The sequence below is a fragment of the Macaca thibetana genome, chromosome 8 (assembly GCF_024542745.1).
Source record: "Macaca thibetana thibetana isolate TM-01 chromosome 8, ASM2454274v1, whole genome shotgun sequence".
Taxonomy (NCBI): Eukaryota; Metazoa; Chordata; class Mammalia; order Primates; family Cercopithecidae; genus Macaca; species Macaca thibetana.
In genome coordinates this window covers 124155542-124178541 of record NC_065585.1, presented here as the reverse complement: position 1 = coordinate 124178541, position 23000 = coordinate 124155542, and the positions used below count along the sequence as shown (strand labels likewise).

The window sequence follows — 23000 nt, the reverse complement described above, 5'->3', positions numbered from 1 at the left end:
TTCAATAGGGCCACACTGGCTAAAGCCTTCTTCCAACAGTTCATTGGAAACATAAGGTGAAAGATTAGGAACAGAAAAGGCAGCAGCATGTGTGGCAAAGAGAACTCGAAGTTGTCTACCTCTGGTGGGTACATCATCAACTTCAACTTTGACAATTTCAGCCAAAGCTCTGGATTCAAGCTTAATAAACCCAGATTCTTTGCCTCTGTTGACAAAAACTTCTCCTGGTTCTCCCTATTTAGCAAATAGTCTTTTGAATTCGTCCTCTGTGATATCAGCAGGTAGATTCCCAACAAACAACAGACATCGCTGTGTACACGTTTTCTCTCCAGGCCTCCTCAAGACAGCCAAGTTTGCTGTAAACCCCTCCAACGCCTGAGATCATCTTCTCGAGTACCTGGTGGTGCTGGTGGCCCCCGCAGGGCTCCCCCGCGGCTTCGATGCGAGCCTTGGGGTGGCCACCAGGAGTGCTTAGGCCCAGACCACCACCTGGCTGTGGCCCGCCAGACATTTTGCCACCCTTGGGACCGCCCAGGCCTGGGCTCTGCTTAGGCCCCCCAACCCGGGGGCCTCCGGCCTGAGGAGGAGTGGTGGGGATCCGGCTGGGTGGCGGCGCCTAGTGGGCGGCTGAAGTGAGGTGACTGTGGGCAGCGGGGTCTGGCCTGGCCCAAACCCTGGTGGGGCCCCATACTTTAGGGAGTGGTGGGCGGGGCCGAGCTGGAAACTAGTGGCTACTCGGGGAGCAGGGCGGGTTCCTGAGCAACCACACAGGCTTGGAAGAGTCCTGGGGCCGGCGCGCTGCTGCGGCTGTGGATACGGTGATAACTGCTGTCGCGGTGGCTGCTGCTGTTGCTGCTGGTGTGGAGGCAGTGGCGGGATTGGAGGCGTGGGGCGGCTCTGCCCCGGCCGGGACTCATGGGGCCACAGTTCTGATGGAGGCCCCGGGCCGGGCGGCAGGAACGGAAATCATGGAGGCCGCCACGGCCGTGACTCCGGAGCCTATTCCAAGACACGCCTGTAGTCAAGGGGCGGTCGAGGCAGAAGCGAGGAAGACGCTCAGGAAATGAGGAGGCCACCTTGCTTTGTACAAAATGGCGGATGACACAGGCCTAAACTTTTCTCCCAAAAGGTTTTGAAAAAATTCAGATATACTGATTTATTTCACAGGAGTATGGGGGCCGATTGCTGAAGGAGACTTGGATACTGCGCTCAAGGAATGAACTGCCTAGAAAGGGCAGTAAGAGTCAGGAGACTAGGCTCTTCCACTGACCAGCAGCAGCAGGACCCTGAGGAGCTATATTTCTTGAAATCTTACTTAGCTCAGCTCAAACCTGGGATAATATGAAATGCAAAGGTTGCTGTGAAGGCCGTGCAATTATCGAACAGAAAAACTTACTTTTTACAACTACTGCTGATAGAAGTTATCAGTGAAGACTGGGTAAGTCCGAGTGAAGAGCTCTAAGACTAGATAGAGAAATGAGAAGTGCCTGCAAGCACAATGTGCTATCTTGAGAAGAATGAGAGGGGACTCCCAGTTGGAAGCATCCAAAAAGACTTCACAGGAAAACAGAATATATAACATTGGACACACACAAGTTGGGAGCAGAGCTTTGTCCATGAAGGATTCTGCAGAGTAGGAATGTCAGGGCACGCACAAGAATAATCATTCAGCAGCAGGTGGAGAAGGTTAGGAAGGTGCAGTAGGAAATGAAGTTGAAAAAGTACATTAGGTCCATCCAGATCGTGGAGTCTTCCAAGACTGCCTACACTGTGGATTTATATAAAATCCAAACTTACATAAAGTATTATATTTTGGAGAATATCACAGAACTGTAAACCCTGTCTCTTTGCTTAAGGAATGGACAAGCAAGCCAACCCACTCTGTAACCTTAATCAACTGGGTGTTTTGAGTTCAATATTTTCTCCTGACTCTTTCACATTTGCCCATAATGTTGTAATGACTCTGAAACAAGCACAGCGTTGTAAGAAACTTAAGATGAGGCAAAACAAACAAACAAACCAAAAAACTAAAAAATAAAATGGACGCAGTGTCTGAGGAGTTGAAATAATGCTTTTCCTGCTAAAGGCTCCTGGACATCACATGTTCGTCCCCTGATTAAGTTAATAAATTCGTCTTCAGCATCTTCTCCCTGTGCCTCTTTCTGCTGTTTCCTCCAAGACTGCATGCTTTTCCTTTTCTTCCCACCAAAACTTCTTCCCAAGAAAGTTGTATACAACTCACCAGTGTGGGACCTCTCCCCAAGGTGTTTGCACGTGCTGGTTGTGTTTTTACAGGATTTCCCTACATCATGCTGATACCAGAGAAGAGTGTATTTGTTCAGAGACCTTCAGAGCATAAGAGATGGCACAGTGGGGGCTGAGATCTAAGGCGGAGAGCAGAGACAGCTTTCCAGTCTTGGTCCTGTCACTGAGCAGGGGAACCACAGAAATGTTAGTTAACTGATTTGAACTTCCTATTACACATAGATAAAGTGGAGATAATGCGAGGGTCCACCTCACTGGTAGAAGAGGGGATTAAATCTGATAGTGCTAGTGAAATGTTGGAAATAAGGCTTGATACACAGACACAAGATCAGCTGCATCAACCTCAGCAATCCCCACTGACCGCCGGGATCTCCAGGATGCTGCAATTCCTTGGGCACCAGGTAACCACAGCAAACGGGAGGAGGCAAGGGGCTCTTTGGAACCCAGAAGCTGAGCTCACTGCCTCTCCTAGGAAGGAAGAACTTTTAAACTATAATGGCTCTCCAGATCTAGAGGATTCCACAGCACTCGTGAGGTACATTCCCCAGTGACTCTGGGTCCTGCTTGCTGGTCATGCTGATCTCATTCCAAACCCTACACCAGAATCCTATTCCTGAATCAGTCTACTTTCTGGCACCCTGCCCTCTGCTGCCCTTCTCACTGCCTCACCGGTAAAGCCCTTTCATCCTTCAAGACGAACACAGGTCCCGCCTCCCCCAACATCTTCCCTGACCAGGTAGTGAGCATCCGGCCACCAATTCTGAAACTCCCTGCGCCAAGGGTCAATTTCCTCCACTGAATCCTGGATCATTCTGTGAAAGGAAAATAAATCCTCGGGCCCCCAAATCACTAAGCTAAAGAGAAAAGTCAAGCTGTGAACTACTCAGGGCCAGCCTACCTCCCAATCTATTCAAAGTCACCCCTCTGCTCTCTGAGATAAATGCATATCCAATTGCCTACTTTGGAGAGGCTAATCAGAAACCCAAAAGAATACAACCATTTATCTCTTACATATGTAAGACCTGGAAGGCCCCTCCCTGCTTTGAGTCTTACCACCTTTGCTTTGAGTTGTCCTGTCTTTCCAGATCGAACTAATGTTCATCCTACATATGTTGATTGATGTCTCATGTCTCCCTAAAATGTATAAAACCAAACCGTGCCCTGACCACCTTGGGCGCCTGTCATGAGAACCTCCTCAGGCTGTGTCAACGGGCGCACATCCACAACCGTGGCAAAATCAACTTTCTGAATTAACTGAGACCTGTCTCAGAACTGATGGTTCACAATTCAGAGTTCTGTCTCCTCCCTGAGGCAGGTTACCAGGTCTTTCAAGCATGAGACCTGGCTTTCTCCTCCTTTTCTAGCCCCAAACACGCATGTTGATTAAGCCTCGGTGAAAAACCACATCCACAACCGTAACTGAGGAAAAACTTGGATGCTGATTAAAAAAATTCCATCCTTTCCCAACAATGCCTCCTACCCAACACAGGTGAGATGGGAGAGGATGAGCAGCAGTGCCTGCCATACTAATGGGACTGCATCATTCATGTGCAGGTGGCTCTTTGCCTGCCCATCTGCCCTCCTAAGCCTGCACCAGCTTCAACTCACACAGAACACACGTCCTTCCAATTTGTGTACAACCCAGCCAGAACTCCTCTTTCCCCTAAGCCTTTCCTGACCACTCCAGATAAACTCAAGTTCCTTCATCTTTGACCTCCCATAACATCACAAATTGTCTCTCATAATATATTCTTAATAGGAAACATAAGCCAGGAAGAATAGTGATATCTCCATTAAACAAACAAAAAGGGCTGGATGCAGTGGCTCATGCCTGTAATCTCAATGCTTTGGGATGCCAAGGCGGGAGGATCACTCGAGGCCAGGAGCTCAAGACCAGCCTGGGAAATACTGTGAGACCCCATCACTATGAAGATGTTTAAAAAATTAGTTGGGCATGGTGGTGTACACCTGTAGCTCAGCTGCTCCAAAGGCCAAGGTGAGGGAATCACCTGAGCCCAGGAAATTGAGGCTGCAATGAGCAATGATTGTGCCACTGCACACCAGCCTGAGCAACAGAGTGAGACCCTGTCTCAAAAACAAACAAACAAAGCAGAATTAAAAACCCCCAAATCCTCTGACTCACCCATCTCTTCTAGGAAGCCTGTCCTGTATTCTGGGCTTGGGTAGATGCCCCTTCATTATAGTCACAAAATCTCCAAGACATACCTCTATCATAGCATTTACCATATGGTGTCATAAGTGTCTGCATCTACCACCAGACTGCAAAATTCTTGAAATAAGGACTGGGCCTGATTCAGCTTTGTGTGTTTGGGGCCTAAAACAGTTCTTGGAACATAGTGAGCACTCACATAATGTATGGTGAATAAGTGCAACCTTCCGGGCAAAAATAAATAAATAATAAAAACAAACAAATAATGAATGTTTTTTCCCTGGGAACTAAATTGTTTTGAATAGGGATAATACAGTTAACAGCAAAATCACCACAACGCAAGGCCAGATTTGCCAGTTTCTGCAGTTGCAACAAAATGCTCTGTGCACAGGCTCCATCTTCCCCAGTCCATGGTCAACAGAGCTGGTCCTCAGCAAAGGTATCAGGAATGTACTGTTAGACTCATAATTCCATATTCCTTTTCCTTGACCTCTTCCTTCTGTCCCCTCCACCTTGGAGGTAGGACCAGCTATACAGTTTACAGGGCCCAGTGCAAAATGAAAATGTGGGGCCCCTTAAACACAATTAACAATGTCAATTCTGAGACAGATGAACATTAATTCTAGCATGGGGCTCTTTGGGTTGCAGGATCCTGATGGGAGGCCTGGGAGCTGGATTCCTGGCAGTTGCTAGAAATCCAAGACTGGGCTACTCTTTTCTCACCATCACCACAAGGAGGGATTCATTCTACAAAGTACAGCCTCAAGCCATGTACATGCATTTAAGTCTCTTATCTCTAATTTTAGAATGAAAAGCATTTATCCTTCCTTATAGGGACTTAAAGCATCAGCAAACGCATGGAGATATTTGAGAGCAGTAAAAGGATAAAGGGGCCTGGTGAGAGAGGAACCTCATATCACACAGGCCTTCTCCACAATGGAGAATAAACCACTGGGTTGTTCCAGAACACAGTGAAATGACAGTGAGGAGGACCCCGGTTCTGCCACCCTGGCTTCCCTGGGGATGCTGGCTCAGAGTTCCCATGCCTAACTCAGACCCTGATGCCCTTTTACTGTCCTGCCTGTGAGTCTCCTCCCACTATACCGCAAATGCAAGTGAGACCCACCACTATGGAGAATCCCCACTTTTCCTTATTTCTGCACCAAGATGTCCAGATACCTCTCGAATGTCCAGAATGCACCTGGAAGGCTGTCTTATGATATGCACTGCGAGTCACAAAGTTGCTATCACTGAAATGGCACACTGACATAAGGACCCACTTCCTGTCTGCTAACATCCCCAGCACATTGCTCACCAAGCACGCAGGACCTGAAATTCTATTTGACTCATCCAGAGAAGCTTTAGCCAAGTGGTCACAGAGCGTTCCTTAGAGACTACTTAGTGATACACCGCAACAAGTGAAGTAAAAACTCACTATCCCCGTGAGGTGTTTGTTGTAGAGTATCAGGAGGTTGGCATTGACTGTACAGCCTGCTAATAAGTGTTTATAGCTATCTGTCTGTGTCTTTGCTTTAAAACATATCTCAGGGTGCCCTCTTAGTCCATTGTGTGCTGCTACAACAAACAACCTGAGGCTAGGTTATTTACAAAGAACAGAAATTTATTTTCTCACAGTTACGGAGGCCGGGAAGTCCAAGATCAAGGCACAGGCAGGCTCAGTTGTCTGGTAAGGGCTGTAACCTCCAGAGGAGAGGAATGAAGTGTCCTCCCAGGATAAAAAGGCATAAGGGCAGAGGCTGGGCGCAATGGCTCACACCTGTAATCCCAGCACTTTGGGAGGCTGAGACAGGCTGATCACTTGAGATCAGGAGTTTGAGATCAGCCTGGCCGACATGGTGAAAGCCCATCTCTACTAAAAATACAAAAATTAGCCAGGCAAAATGGTGTGAGCCTGTAGTCCCACCTGCTCAGGAGACTGAGGCAGGAGAATCCCCTGAACCCGGGAGATGGAGGTTGCAGTGAGCTGAGATTGAATCAACCTGGGCCACAGAGTGAGACTCCGTCTCAAAAAAAAAAAAAAAAAAAAAAAAAAAAGAGTAAGGGCAAGCTACCAAATGCTACATAGAACCTCTTTTACTCTTTTACATAGGCCTTAATTCCTTATATATATGAGAGAGGAGCCCTCATGGCCTAATAATCATCTTTTAAAGGCCCCAACACTTAATGCTATCACATTGGCAACATCTGAATTTTGGAGGGGACACATTCAAAGCAGAGCACCCCCAAAGCCTTCACTTTCGTGTGGAACACAGCTTAGGTTCCATCTCATCTCATAATCAATCCTTTTGCATCTAGCCCACTCTCACCACACTACTAACCCTGCAGAGGCTGGAGGAGGATGAGCCACACAGGCTGGTGACAGAAGAGCAAACCCATGGAGATGGTAGACACAAATGCCTCACTTAAGAGTCACATTATCAGATGTTTGGATTGTGAAAGAGCGTTTGGAAAGCTAATTCGTTTGACGGGATGATGTCAAACTTAGGTTCAAGGGATCTATTTAAAAACAGGAAATCAGAGCCAAAATATGTGCCACTTAGATCTCAGGATTAGTTTGTATATCCTATACTGAAGGAATAACTAAACCACAAACAGAAAAAGGGATTTTCTGTGTACTTGAGATAAACAGTGGAGCACAGGAATTGACCCCATCTCTACTCTCACTTCTCTACCCAGATGGTTGTAAAAAATTAGTGCGCTTATGTAAGAATCCAACACAAAAATCAGTGCCAATGGAACATCTGGGGAAAGGGAAAAAAGAGACAAAAATCACTTCCTCTGTGTTTTGAGGATAGATAATAATGAAATAAATATAGATAAATTAGACATCTGTGTGTTATTTTTCCTCTGTAAGCTTCACAGAACTGTAGAAAGTGGCCACAGAGAGACCAGACCTTATAAGTAACGTATCTGATTCCTTCCTTTTATAGAGGAGGATACCAAAGGGAAGGTGGCTTGTCCTGCCTGGATCACCCGGCAGGCTGGATGGCAGAGTATCTCTGAGAGATGGTGGTTTGGCAAAGCTATGGAGAAAAGCTTTGTATTTTGCAGGCAAGAGAGACCAGAATGCTGGGCTGGGTAGGGCCACAGAGGACATATATGTTAAGTCTCTTGTTGACAGATTAGGAAACTGAGTCTCAAGGAGCTTAAGGGTCTTGGTCAAAATCATAGCTTCCCAAGCTTGCGTCATCATGCCATTTCTCTCACAATTAGCCTTAAGTTTTATATAACTAGGATCGTCTGCAAGCATGCCTTGGACTTTTCTTGTTATTTTTTAAATACAAAGAATCCCCATCTTTGTCATACTACTTCAGGGTTCAGCAAATTTGTTCTTCGTTTGGAACTCTCAAAGTGTGGAGAACTCCTGTTTCTAACCAAGTTTTCCCATGAACTTTTGAGAAATCGCTTCGACTTTGGATTACTGAAACCCAAAACCTCAAATCACTCTAAGGTTAGGAACCCAAAGAAGTTATTTTAAAGATAAATTTCACCCTTATAAAGTCCTGTCACTTGCTGTAGCTCATTACAGAAGACAAATCTCAAACAAGACCTTTCCATTCCCTTCTTTCTCCTTAACTAGGTATGGATCAAAGAACTGTGAACCAGGATTGAAAAGGTCCCCAAATGTAATTCAGTCCGATCACCTCTCTGAAGTTGGATCATCATTTATAACCTCCTGGCCAAATGGTCACCCAGTTGATGATAGAATTCTTGTAGTGCCAGGAATCCCACTTTGTTCTGAAACATCACTATTCTCAAAGCTACTCCTTATACTGCATTTAATTCTATCACCCCTGCAGCTTCCTCTGACCTGTAGAATCTTTCACAAGGCCCTGCTTCCTGTGACTATAAAAGATTGTCTCCACAATCTTGTGTTATTGATAACATTTTTCAAAATGAAATAAACTCCTTATGATAGTGCAATCTCTATAAATATATTGCAAGTGTTTGCTTTTATTTACTCATCAGACAAAAACAGTTGACTAGACTTTCACCAAATGTGGAAGATACATATGGATTGATCTGCCTTGAAAAAGCTGAGAGCTGCCCATGAAATCAACATTGAGTAACTATGATGTCACTGTCTCTAAAAGAAGGTCAGCCAAGCCTCAGAGCAAATATACTCAGGGGCAAGAGGCTGGCGTCACTGCTGATTGAGAAAGATAGGCCTTATGTTTTAAACTACTGTGCATAGAATAGCAGATAGATTTCAAATACGAATGCAGACTGAACATCACAAGGTCACACATTCCAAATTGCAGACGCTGATTTGCAATCAAGTTCTTTTGAAATTGCTCTGTATAGGGGCAGTTCTATGTAGCACACCCCAGGGAGAGTGACAACCAGGATTTATTTTTAATGATGTTTAATGATTTTCCCTGGGGGTTGGCTAGTAAACTAATACATGTGGAAATGCTTTATAAACTGTAAAGTACTATAAAATGTGATGTTGCACCATCATCATTCTATTTTGAACTCTTACTGTGTGCTTACCATGTGGTCATACTGTCAAATGTCCTGAACATTCTAGACATTTTTACTGTTTCATATAAATGAGATGTGTTTTGTTGTTTTTTTTTTTTTTTATCTCACACCAAAGACGATCTTGTAAAAGATTTCTTTACCTGGCTCTAGGCAAATAAAAACTGATGATACGCTAAAATTGCAACAATTTATGGTTCACATATCAGGTCTAAAAAAGCATAAAAGAAGAAAGTATCCAAAGAACACAGGCAGAAACAGCAGCAGGAGGGTTTTTTATTGGAAGAAAGAGTCAGTTTTGCCTGTAGGCCCGTGAGACAGTGGTTGTATAACCAAAGTAGGGAGTAGGGTTAGGTGGACACAGCTATATTTCTGGGTAAGGAGTAGGGTTAGGTGGACACAGCTGTATTTCTGGGCAAGATGAATTATATTCTATTCAGAAATGGGGAAAGACTAGATGCCCTTGAATCTACTTCTTTTCCCAAATTATTAGTTGATTTTTGAACCAGTAACAATAGATAAGAAGACATCAACTTTCAAGAAACTGGACAAGGCTGTCTTCTAAAATTAGACACAAACACAAATTAACACTAGGCTGTCCTACACCCGTGTAAAAAAGATGAGCCATCATCTCACTAGTTTCCATGTGCTTTGACAATCTGTACATAGATATAACGTAGAGGTTAAGGAGACAGACTCTGAAGTTAAGACTTCCAGGGTTCAAATCCTGGTTCTGTCACTTGTTAGCTGAGCAACTTTAGGTATTTAATTAATTAAACTACACCTCCATTTCCTCATTCCTTAATGGGGTCGTTACAAGGGAAAAGAATAAATGTGGTTGGCACAGGCCGGGCGTGGTGGCGCAAACTTGTAATCCCAGCACTTTGGGAGGCTGAGACGGGCGGATCACGAGGTCAGGAGATGGAGACCATCCTGGCTAACACGGTGAAACCCCGTCTCTACTAAAAAATACAAAAAACTAGCCAGGCGTGGTGGCGGGCGCCTGTAGTCCCAGCTACTAGGGAGGCTGAGGCAGGAGAATGGCGTGAACCCAGGAGGCAGAGCTTGCAGTGAGCTGAGATCCGGCCACTGCACTCCAGCCCGGGCAAGACAGCGAGACTCCGTCTCAAAAACAAAACAAAACAAAACAAAAAAACAAAAAACAAAAAAAGTGTGGCTGGCACAATGTCCGTGCAATAACATGTGCTTGTTATTATTCTGTTCATGGGTTTGCTAACCAAGTCCAGTTACTAGAAGTGCCTGTGAGAAGGGCTAAAATAAAAATGCCGTCATATTTTATTTGGGTTTCAAAGTTTTATGTTTATCTATTTTAAAAATGAAAGCAAGAAGTTCTACCTTCTTCTGCCAAGGAACAATGAAACTGTCCACTCAATGACTGTGGTTTCCATGAGAAAGTAAGTGGAAACAGATGTTTCTGAAAAATATAAAGCCATGCCGTACCTTTTGGTGTCACACACATAAAACTTTCCACCAGCCATCCCAGAGCCAGCTGCCAGCCTCCTGCAGCTGGAACCTGCCTGGGTGCCAGGACTCCCCAATTCGTTTTCTTCTCCTTTCCCCCCAGTTCACAAAATGCTAACCTTCTATGAAATCAGAGGCTGTGTAAGGACGGTGGTTGGGGCTGTTCTCTGCAGGATTGTTCAGGGTCTCCAAGGCCGATTCAATGGCTTCCACCAACTCATCCCGCTTGTCCTTCCTCACGGGCTTCTCCTCGGGGTGGCGGGTAAGGCCAGTCTCCAGCTGGTACACCTTCTGTAGAGTAAAGCTATCAAAAGGCACTGCTGCATACTCCGTGGCCAGTTTGACACCAGCGTGCACCTCTGCCTTGTCCACCTGTGAGTGCAGGAAGGCCAGGAGGTCGGCCTGGGTTTTCTCTGGGGGGCTCCTGTCCGGCCCCAGGCCAGCAGCATCACTGGCTTGGTACTGCCCGTTCCTGAGCTGCTCACTCCTCTCCTGCAGCTCCTCCTTGAGCTGCGCTATCTGCCGCTTCAGGCTGCTTACGTAGTTGCGGTGCTGCTCCTCCCACTCCTGCAGGATGGCCTGGTACCCCTCCTTCCCCGTGGGGCTGTTGGCCCTGGGCAGTGCCAGCTGCTCGTCGTCACCTTTTGGGGTGCAGGCCAACATGTACAGGACAGAGATGGCACAGCAGAGGAGCACCAGCAAAACCACCACCCGGGAAATCCACGCAAGCAGCCCCCGGCGAACCATCATCATTCAGGAATCAGCCATGCGTCCAGAACCGGTGGCATCCCTGGAAGCCAAGGTCCCCACGGAAGGGCTTCCCTGGGCTAGACCACAGGAAGCATGCTTTTGGGGCCCCCGGAGCTGCTTGCATCCATTTCCTTCTAGAATGAGTTCTGCCTCTTGGAATTAACCACCACACAGAGCAGCTTCTCTACTTTTAAAGGATGATCTTCCAGGCAGAAGCAATGACTTAAGTGAAATCTCCAAGTTTTCACCTTCATTCCCATCATAGCCTTCCTGATGTGCAGCCAACAGCAAGAGGGGACCTGGGAAGAAACACAAATGACAGCAACACTTAATCAAGACAACGACTCCATCATGCTCCCTATGGCAATCAATATCCAACAGATCTCCTGTGAGAGTTATGGAAAATGCCTATGATAGATGATTAAGTATTGTTAAATGTGTATAAATCAGAACACAAATGCACATCTGCAATGTAATGCAAATAAGCAACAAAGGACACAGAAAAAGATTGAAAGGAAAATGGCAAAATGTGAACAATAATTCTCTCCAGATGGAAAGATTACGAGTCATCTTTCTGCTTCCATTTTTCTGTATCTTGTAATTTCTGCCTAGTGGCACACGTTCTGATGGTTAAAGGGAGAAAAGCAAAAATGTTAATGACATTGGAGTTGCCGGCAGGGGACTACTTGGCCAGAGCCTGTGCTGTGTTTGTTTGGCCCCTCCAAGTCTTATGCTGAAATGTGACCCCCAGTGTTGGGAAGTGGGGCCTGGTGGGAGGTGCCTGGATCATGGGGGTGGATCCCTCAGGCATGGCTTGGTGCCATTCTTGCTGGAGTGAGTTGGCACTCTTAGCTCCCATGAGAACCTGTTGAAAAGAGCCTGGCGCTTTGTCTCTCTCTATCCCCACTCCCTTGTGCTCCCACCATATAATGCCTGCTGCCTGTCACCTTCCACCGTGAGTGGAAGCAGCCTGAGGCTCTCATCAGAAGCAGATGCTGGCGCCATGCTTCCTGTACAGCCTGCAGAACTGCAAGCCAGATAAACCTCTTTTCTTTGTAAGTTACATAGCTTCAGGTATTCCTTTAGAGCGGCAAGAACGAACTAAGCCTTCCAGCAGGTGTGGATGCAGCCAAGTGAGCCCACATGCATTCACCTGTGTGCACTCACTCAGAGCAGGCCTGAAAGGGGATCAACATGGTTCCAAGCTTTCTGCTGAGGAACTGGGGAAGCATCCAGAGGTTCAAATATACAAATAATAAATGTGGACGGTAACACATCCAGAAGGGATCAGGAGACAGTGGTTCCAGCTAACTCTTCGATTCTGCTTGCAGACAAGAGAAGATGAATTTATCATAGAAGAGATGAGGTTGGGAGAAGAAGAGAGATCAGAATCAGAAATACTGTCCTTTTGGGACCCAAATCCCAGTTATATCTCTGCTCCAGTGTCTGTGAGGAATTCTGTGTCCTGATCCTTCATAAGAAATACTCAGACAGGTCCCAGGACCTTTCACACACTCTGCACCTCAACTTTCAATCTCGATAAATGAGAAGCCAGTCTGACTGCCTTCTTCATTTCCCCCTGGGGTCACCCTTCCTCGTCCTCCACTCATCATGGACATTTCCACAGCACACTCCTTTTCAGATGTGCTCCTTCCTTAATCCCTTTTCCTTGTCTTCCTCTACCCATCTTAGCCAGAAAAACAAACAAACAAAAAAAGAATGATTAATGGAAAATAGACTGAATAGAACTTCTTGTCTAGGGACATTTTAATGAAACCTTCCTAGATGCATCTTTCTTTCTTTTCTTTTTTTTTTTTTTTTTTTTTTGTTGAGACAGAGTCTCGCTCTTTTGTCAGGCTGGAATGTAGTCGTGTGATCTTGGCTCACTGCAACCTCTGCCTCCCGGGTTCAAGCTATTCCCCTGCCTGAGCCTCCTGAGTAGCAGGGACTACAGGCACACATCACCATGCCCAGCTAATGTTTTTGTATTTTAGTAGAGATGGGGTTTCACCATGTTGGCCAGGATGGTCTCCATCTCCTAACCTCGTGATCTGCCCACCTTGGCCTCCCAAAGTGCTGGGATTACAGGTGTGAGCCGCCGTGCCCGGCCCTCCTAGATGCATCTTTCTACATCACTTAACTCACAAACATCACAAACATGCTCCCTGAGGGTATCATGCTTTTGCCATTTCACAAAAACTTGTCACTTTAAGTAATCCTCGTAACTAAATTATTCTTTATACAGTCTTCATCCAGCTCAGAAAGCCAGATTCCGGGCCAAAAATCATCTCATTTACTGGTAGCCTATCCTATTTACCAATGAGAAGAAGAGCCCAGCCCAGTCAATTAGCACATTCAGGACCCTTGGGAGAAAAGAGAGAAATGTTCCTCTCAAAGACAGAATGTTAACAACCTCCTTGACTTTACTTGAATATTCACTTGCTATGCACTATGTCTACATAACAATTCCTCTTCTATTACCGAGGAGATGTGCCTCTTAGTGATGTCACTATGCTATCAAAATAGTTTATTTCTCAACTTTTCTGAGAAATTCAACACTTAACATTCTAATATTTCCTTTGGCCCAAGGATCCTCTCTACTGTAATTTAGAACAACACACAGTTATTAGTGCTAGGTTTAAAGTGCATGTTTAGCCCTGGAAGCCTTTTCCATCTGATGAAAATCTTGGGATTTGTATAATTACTATAATTCTGTGATTGAAAACAGCTCAGCTTTGGTGTTCAGGCACCTTGCTGTTTCTAATGAAGTCTCTCAGATAAACTCATTATATCCAAGTATTAAATTACCAGTGAAGACATGTTATCATGCTATTCTGCCACTTTCAAGACTCCTACTTTAAATACGTTGTCACTAAAGACAAAACAAGCAAATCAAAAAACAAAATTGGAATAGTCAACACATTTTGTTGTGTTCTCGAAACTTAAATTATGCAGTTTTCTCTCCGAGTTTTCTAATAAAATTGTTGTATTTGCATAAAAGATGAAAATCATGTTGGTTAACTCTATGCCATTTGAAAACTAAATCTGTGATTTGAAAATTTAAAACTAGAATATCTTTTTGTTCTGTTCTATAATTTTCTTCAAGATCTAGTTTGGCTTTTGAAATTCACGAGTATAAATTTCAAAGTTATTTGGTATTCCACTCTTTGGAGAAAAGGAGCAAAAGTGGAAAAGACAGATTTTTAGGAAGAATGGGCATTTTTTATAGAAATAACAAAAAGCCATAAGAATTGCCACCAAGGAGGCAGTGATCCGTTTTTCCTTTGAAATGCCAGAAGTAGGTAACACGTGTCGGAAACAAAACTCCATTCTTTAACAGACAAAATATTTCTGAACCGTTCCAGCAATCTCATCTGTAATCAAAAGCTTCACAACTGGTTATACTGAAGAGGCTGGGAGTATCTGCTTCCTGAAGTCAGGAGTGGCTTTTATCCTTCGGATTCTTGCTTCTATAAAGACTTGAAGCTTTTCCTTTGGTAGCACAAAACATCATTCTTAAAACTGGGTGTTGGCCAGGCGCGGTGGCTCACACCTGTAATCCCAACACTTTGGGAGGCCAAGACGGGCAGATCACTTGAGGTCAGGAGTTCAAGACCAGCCTGGCCAACATGGCAAAACCCCGCCTCTACTAAAAATACAAAAATTAGGCATGGTGGCACGCGCGGCGTGTAATCCTAGCTAATGTGGATGCCGAGGCACGAGAATTGCTTCAACCCGGGAGGCAGAGGTTGCAGTGAGCTGAGATTGCAACATTGCACTCCAGCCTGGACAACAGTGCAAGACTCTGTCTCAAAAAAAAAAAGGATGTCACCTTACCACCTCTGCTACCTTCATGAAAAACCACCTTGATGAGATATAACTGGACCAATATATACCTAAGCCACAAAAGCTCTGTGCAGTCTCCTTCTCTTAGCAGCAGTAGGAGAATTGAAGAGCTAACATGTATGTGTTCACAGACTTGCAGATGGAAACCACTGTGTAATTACCAAGCACTACTAGAAGTTAGAGATGACAGTGAAAATACAGCTTCATGTGATCACAGCGGCAATGAGCTACTATTTTAAGAAGTTAGGAAGGCACCCAGATTTTTAGACCAGCTCAATCTCTTGGGGGTGACTGCGGGATGGAGAGAGTGGAGAGCAAGGAGTCCCTGTCAACAACAAATTTTAGGACCCTTGGAAGAAGGGAGATGCATATTCCCGGGTTATTTATTTATTTTTAACTGTAGAAAATCCTCGTGCTCATCCGGTTTATTGACTCTGCCATTTTTAAATGTTCATCCTTATGAACTGTTTTGCCTAATACTTTCCTGTCCCTGGCCAAACCCCCAGTGATGGATCTGTGATGCATCATGTCTGAAACTGTGGATTTATTGATTTGAATGAAGAAGATATCCAAGCGCAATGCCTTGCCTGCCATTCTTACAATCTCTGGGCAACAAAACAACAGGACGAAGCCTTCTTCGTGGTCTTCTGTGAAGGCAAAAGACCCCTGCAGAGCAATGCTTTTAGGGCTCACTCCAATCTGAGACCCAGAAACAACCTCCAAATAACATAGCAATGGCCAAATAACAGATGACAGTCTCAGTCCACTCTATCTAGGATTCTGTCTTTATTTATCCATACAACAAATAGGCATTAAGCACCTAGTATGTTCAATGCACTGTATAAAAAGTTACAGAAGATGAAAAGGTGAACCAAGAACAAATCCCAACCTCAACAAACTTACTAGCTTGTAGAGGAACTGACGTCCTTTCAAATAACTATAATTTGAGCCCCAAACAGACAAATGCCATTAAAATAGATATAAAATGTTAATGTCATGTTCCCACCGACCAAATGTACGGGTGAGGAGTGGGAGATGGGAGGATTGGAAAAGTACAAACATAATACATTTTAAAATGACAAAAGCTTAAGATAAATGTTATGTGTTATCAATATTTGTCAAGATAAGATATCCAAGTAGTTACAGGTACCGTTTACCATTTCATCTCAGAAGGTAAAACGAAGGTAGTCAGGTTTGTTTCAGAGCCTAAGACTTAACCCAAATGTGGCCAGTGCATACCGGGATTTCTATGACTAGGACAGAAGGTGCTCTTAGTTTGGGTGTAAGCATTTCACTCTGCAGATTTCAGTGAACATTTTGGTCACGAGAGCTGTGTACTCTGCCAAGATATGCCTAGTAATGTCCACAAGAAGCTCATAAATCAAGAAAGACTCCAGGACTAGCCCTGCTGATGAAACGCTGTCAGGGTCAGCAGCAGGCAGAAAGGACGGTGGCTTCCTGGCGAGGCCAGGGCAGCAGCACTACATGCTACAATGACAGGCCTTGTAAGTGATAAAGGAAACTATTCAAGGAGTGGCAATAAATTCTGCAAGACATCTCCACCCCATGTGCAACACAGCCAAAAGGCTTGATGGAGAAAAAAAACAAGCAGTGTCTATGGGGTCAGGAAGCGGTAGACCAAAGCCCTAACACCACAGTGTGAGTCTATTCCACTTGGGCACATACAATCAGCTCTTTGACAGCAAGGGCACAGACTAACCTTCAGTCAAAGGATTAGCTGTACCAACAGAACATAAACTCGAGCCATATCTCTCGGATAAACATACCATCCTGGATGTGTGTGGAAAGGATTCTTATTCAGAGTTTTCAAATGCTCTCAAAAATGGATATAAAGTTAGCACTGTAAACTTTATTTGAACATATGGCTTCATTTAGAATTCCCGCTACACCAACTGAATTCCTGTAGGCAGGGTGTGGTAGCCAGGTTCCAAGATGGTCCTCAATGGTCCCTGCCTCCTGGTATTCATACCACTGTGTGTTTGCTCCCACACTGTACTGGGGGCTTGATGTGAGTGACTGTATTAGTCTGTTCTCACACTGCTATAAAAAACTACGTGAGACTGGGTAATTTATAAAGAAAAGAGGTTTAATTGACTCACAGTTCCACAGCTGTACAGGAGGCATGGCTGGGGAGGCCTCAGGAAACTTACAATCATGGTGGAAGGGAAAGCAAGTGTATCTTCACATGGTAGCAGAAGAGAGAGAGTGAAGGGGGAAGTGCTACACACTTTTAAACAACCAGATCTTGCGAGAACTTACTCACTGTGATGAGAACAGCAAGTGGGAAATCTGCCCCCATGATCCAATCATCTCCCACCAGGTCCCTCCCCCAACACTGGGGATTACAATTCAAAATGATATTTGGGTGGGGACACAGAGTCAAACCATTTCAGTGACCAACAAATATGGCAGAAGAAGTGGTATGGCACTTGTGACATTAAGTTGTAAAAGGCTGCAGCTTCTGTCTTGGGTGCCCTCTCTCCCAAGCAAGCTGCTATGTTGTGAGCAGCCCTGTGGAGGGACACATGGATGAGGAACTAAAGCCTCCAGCTAACCAACGCCTAGCAAGGAACAGAGTCAGGCCTACCACCAACCCCTGAAAGAGCTTGAAAGCGGGTTCTGCAGCCACAGTTAAGGCCTAAGATGACTGCAACCAGAGAGCTTGATTGCAACCCTGAACCAAAACTATCCAGCTAAGCTGCTCCTGGACTCCCGACCCTAAGACCTTGTGAGATAATAAATGTTTGTTACTTTAAGTCTGGGGATAATTTGTTACATTCCAACAGATAGATAACTAATTCACAGGGTTACAGACTTCAGATTTACATAAAAATGCTATCTCTCAACCACACACTATTTTTCATTTTATAAAATGTTTTAATATGCCTTATCTCCTATGATGCAATAATCTTGTGGCAGCAGAAATACATTACTGTAATCACTTCTCAGTTTGAGAAAATAAGGGTTAGAGAAGTTATGCGACTCGTCTAAAACCACACAACCTGCAAGGTATAGAAATGGGACTCAAACCTATCCTTGACTTGAAGCCCAATATGCTTTCTACCAAAGCCCTCCAAGATTTTGTTCTTGAACAATGGTCATGAATCCAAAATTTTTTTTTTTTTTAAGTGTCAGGGACTTCAGGAAATCTGTAAAGTTAAAATGTAATTATGTTTTAGAGGAACCCTGTTTCCAAAAACCAGAGTCAACAATGGTGTGTTGCATAGAAGTAGTTGACTGTTACAGCACATGGACCAAGTTAACCGAGATGTGGTGAAGCACAGCAGGTCTGCCTTCTTCCCAGCCATTGTCTTTACAGCCAAAGGCAGCACAACCCACCAAGCTGCTTAAGCCAGAAGCAGGAAAACCATCCCTAGCCCTTCCTTCTCCATCATCTTCTGCCACAGACTTATCACCACGTGAACATGCTTCCTCTTCCAAAAGTATCTCAAATCAGTTCTTGCATCTCTACCTCCACCACCACCCTACTCAACGCTCCATCATCTCCTACCCAGACTATGCACTAGACACTGAATATTAGAGGTGGATGGAGGCACCCAGGACATTGGAGGATGGCAACAATGTGGGACAAAAGAGGATAGCAAAGGTCTTAACATCAAAGGAAAATACCGCAAAACATAATAGAAGACACACGAAAACCACTACAAGGACTGAAAGACCCTAAAGCTCCCAACTCCTACACCCAGTACATTCTGTTCATAGAATTCTCTCTCTTTCTTTCTCTCTCTCTCTCTCTCTCTATATATATATATAGTGCCATCTGCCTTCTTTTAAAGAAAATGAGTATATACAACCAACACCTACAACTGCTGGAGTCCACAATAATCTATCTCTTGTACACACTTAATTAGTTCAGGGCCTGAGGCACAGTTATGCCATTACTTAATGAAAGAAAAATGTTCTGAGAGATGCATCATCAGGCAATTTTGTTGTTGTGTGAACATCATAGAGTGTACTCTCACAAACCTAGATGGTAGATCTACCGCACACCCAGGCCACATGGTACAGCCTGGTGCTCCCAGGCTACAAACCCCTGCACAGCATGTGGCTCTAATAAATACTGCAGTCGACTGTACCACTCTGGTATTTGTGTATCTAAACATATCTAGACAAAGAAAAGGTACAGTAAAAATATAGTATTATAATTACAGAGCTACCCACATGTGTTCGTTCCATTGACAAAATGTTACACATGACATGACTATACTTTCAAAGAAGTCAAAATGACCTGAAAATAAGAATGGCTCATCATCTCCCCAAACCACATCCACCCAAAAGTTTCAGAGCAGGGTTTTCAGGTGTCAGAGATCTTTCTGGAATGCAGGTTTCTTTTTTCCATTGAGACTTTCATTACCATCTATATATGGGCCAAGTGCTTTATCTTCAGCTATGTTCCTGACAGCAACTAAAGCAGATCAGTATTACTGTGTTCGCACTAAAAGGTGCTTGTGCCAAATCCCAGCGAGAGGACAGGGGTCCCACTGAGGAGTCAACAATTAAATGCCAAGAGCTTGGAGTTGGCTGTGACAGGATCTGAAGCCTTCTTCCCTTACCCCCTCCAGCCCTGACACTGAGCTACTTAGCACGGGCACTGGCTCGGGTTTTATACACAGAGCAATCTGCACGGGCAGCTGCCTCGGTGGCCCCAGCAGTTTTACGGCTTTTCCTCCTCTTTCCTCAACACTCAAGATCAGCTGTCTCCAAACTTTAATTAAACATAAACAGCACATTCCAGGCAGTCAATGACTTTGGAACAGAGACTACATATATCAATATATTTAAAAATTATATACAGGCCAGGCACGGGGCTCTCACGTGTAATCCTAGTGCTCAGGGAGGCTGAGGCAGGCAGATCCCTTGAGGTTAGGCGTTTGATACCAGCCTGGCCAACATGGTGAAACCCCGTCTCTATCAAAAAAAAAAAAAAATGCAAAAGAGAATTAGCCCGGGGTGGTGGCTCATGCCTGTAGTCCCAGCTGCTTGAGAGGCTGAGGAAGAAAAATCACTTGAACCTGGGAGGTGGAGTTTGCAGTGAGCTGAGATCACTGCACTGCACTCCAGCCTGGGCAACAGAGCAAAACTCTGACTCCAAAAGAAAATAAAAATAAAATATTATATACAAGCTTTATAATGTAGTATTATGTATTTACAACATATCTAAAATAATAAAGCCCAAAATATTTTTAAATAATATTTTCTCACCCTGATGGACCATCCTGGACCCCACAGAGACCTAGCTCCAGGTTTGCAGTAGTTGATCTTCTGACTGCATTACAAGTGTCCTTGGGACAGGGCTGATTCCATGGCCCCAGTGCCAGGATAATGCCTTGATCCCCCATTCATTCGGGAACCCAGCCTCAGACTGCCTTTCCTGTGTCTGGACCCCAATGTCTCTATCTCAGGGGTCCCCAGCACCTGCTGTCAGGCCATGTGACCAAACTGCCCAGGACTCCACCCAGAACCCACTTCCCTTCCTTCCTCACCCAAAAGACTTAGGCTCAGCCTTCAAGATGCTCCTTGAGTCTTCCCTGTGAGGTCCCTGTATCTCCAGGCCCAGAGAGCATGTTCTCCAGGGACCAGCACTGACCCAGCCCAGGAGAACCGGCTGGCAGATGACTTTGCAGCCAGGAATTCCCTAGTTGGGAGGGACCCTCCAGCGCCTCAGCTCCTCGTTGGTCTTTTAAAAGAATTCTGATTCAATTTCCCTGCCTTGAAACAGAAAAAGGGAAATGTGGCAAAAAGAAACTGGCACCTGCTAGTCAGAAAATGAAAGCACACTGATCACAACCACAAGCACCGAAAGGCCAAGAAAGAGACCCGAGTCCTCTTTTGTTTTATTTTGATTTTTAATTTGCTGGCAAACCTTTACAAAGGCGGCTTGATTGAGAGGGGCTTCCTGTCTATGCCAGACCTTCTAGTCCCATTCCTTGCAACCGCCACCCTTGTTTCAGGAGGACCTAAGGCAGGTAGTTGGCATGGGTGGTGGTCATGGACCCCAGAGGATGCAATGAGGGCAGGACACTGGCATAAGAAGATGCTACTCAAGTCAGGTGTACAGAATAAAGACCCTCCTTCCAGCTGTAAGTTGTCTCAAGCACACATGCGGGGCTGAGTTAGCTGCCCAACTCTGCAGAGAGACCTGCCTCCCAGAGTCCTTTGGGGCTCTTGGGGCTGGTTCTCACCCCAAACTGAGAACTGCATGAAACCAGCCTTCCAGCACCCTCCCCTTGTGCACAATTACAAGTACTCAACAAGCATTTACTTTGGGGCCAGACCTCATACTAAGTACTTTACAAATATTATCTCATTTAATCCTCACAACAATCCTATGAGCTACATCTTATTATCCCCATTAAAGAAACAGAAACTGAGGCTTAAAGCAATGAAGTAACTTGCCCCAGATGCTCAGATGGCAAGTAGCAGAGCCCAGCTCCAAACCCAGCTCCATCTGATTCTTATCCACTAGACTATACTGTTCAACCCCCTTCATAACCCCGAACTGATTGCTGAGAACTGCTCCTCATTCTACACCCAACATGTCCAATTTTTCTTGTTTCTGAACTCAAATATTATTATGAACTTGCCTGGCCCCTCAAACATGGCATGAATCACTGCTTCTCTAGTTATAATGTTTTGTATCCCCATGTAGCTGTCATTTGTGTTTACACATCTCTTAACAACTAGGCAAACTCACACGATCCTAATAAATAATCCCCATCCCAGCATGCCCAGTGTGAGCCTTGCTCTGTCCCTGCAACTGGGGCCAGGCAGAATATCTTTGCAACATTCAGGTGTTTCTAAGCAATTCCACCAGACCCTCCAGCCGTGTGGCCTCCACAGACCAGGCTCTGGGCAGGCTGGAGGAATGTCACCCATTACTCCTTGGGCCTGGCCCTTGGGCTTCCATGATGGGAGCCCCCAGGAGGGGCGAGATGCTGGAAGTGGCTGCTTTCTGGGGATCAACGTGAACACAGTGACCCCGGCAGTCCCAGCAGCCCAGGTGCTGCCTTCACTCCTGGAGTTTCCATTTCTAGCTGGAATCTACAACCACAGTTATTTCCTGTTCTCCATTCCCTGTTTGGGCTGTGTTATTTCCTATTCTCCATTCCCTGTTCTGGCCGTGATCCACTGCCCACCTGGAGGGGTGATTGCTTTTTAGTTGAGATGCCTCAAACCTGATATGTGGGTATAAGATGCCAGGAGTTTTAAACTCACATATCAAATTTGAAGCATCTCAACTAAAAAGCATCATGGCAAGTAGAATTTTTAAGCAACTAAGAAATGTTCTTTGAAAGAGGGCCAGTCGTGGTGACTCACACCTGTAATCCCAGTACTTTGGGAGGCTGAGGTGGGAAGATCACCTGAGGTTGGGAGTCGAAGATCAGCGGCCTGATCAACATGGAGAAAAACTGTCTCTACTAAAAATACAAAATTAGCTGGGTGTGGTGGCACATGCCTGTAACCCCAGCTACTCGGGAGGCTGCGGCAGGAGAATCGCCTGAATCAAGGAGGCAGAGGTTGCAGTGAGCCGAGATCGTATCACTGCACTCCAGCCTGGTCAACAAGAGTGAAACTCCATCTCAAAAAAAAAAAAAAAAAAAAAAAAAAAAAAATAAGAAGAAGAAGAAGAAGAAGAAAAAGAGAACATCTCTAGGTGGGTTAAACTGATGGCTGGCATCACTGTGAAAGCCTCTCCTGCCAAACACTGTTTCCATGCTGCTACTAAAGACATGTCCGAGACTGGGTAATTTATAAAGAAAAAGAGGTTTAATGGACTCGCAGTTCCACGTGGCTGGGGAGGCCTCACAATCATGGCTGAAGGTGAACAGCTCATCTTACAAGGCAGCAGACAAGAGAGAATGAGAGCCAAGTGAAAGGGGTTTCCCCCGACAAAACCATCAGATCTCCTGAGACTTATTCACTACCATGAGAACAGTATGGG

General features: G+C 45.0%; 1 protein-coding gene across 15 annotated transcripts in view; it reads right to left on the bottom strand.

The window, feature by feature from the left end:
• The window catches only part of CSGALNACT1 (chondroitin sulfate N-acetylgalactosaminyltransferase 1), a 360764-nt gene that overhangs the window by 92113 nt on the left and 245651 nt on the right, over positions 1 to 23000 (bottom strand). For 13 of the 15 annotated variants that reach the window (XM_050801850.1, XM_050801848.1, XM_050801852.1 and 10 more), the window contains one exon: positions 10540 to 11469. The exons of 1 other annotated variant lie outside the window; for it this stretch is intronic. In XM_050801850.1, the coding sequence (XP_050657807.1) occupies positions 10540 to 11173 (634 nt within the window). In that variant the 5' untranslated portion in view covers positions 11174 to 11469. Of the gene's footprint in view, positions 1 to 10539; positions 11470 to 20260; positions 20688 to 23000 lie in introns of those variants that run through there. One more of the 15 variants, XM_050801862.1, reaches the window with a different exon arrangement.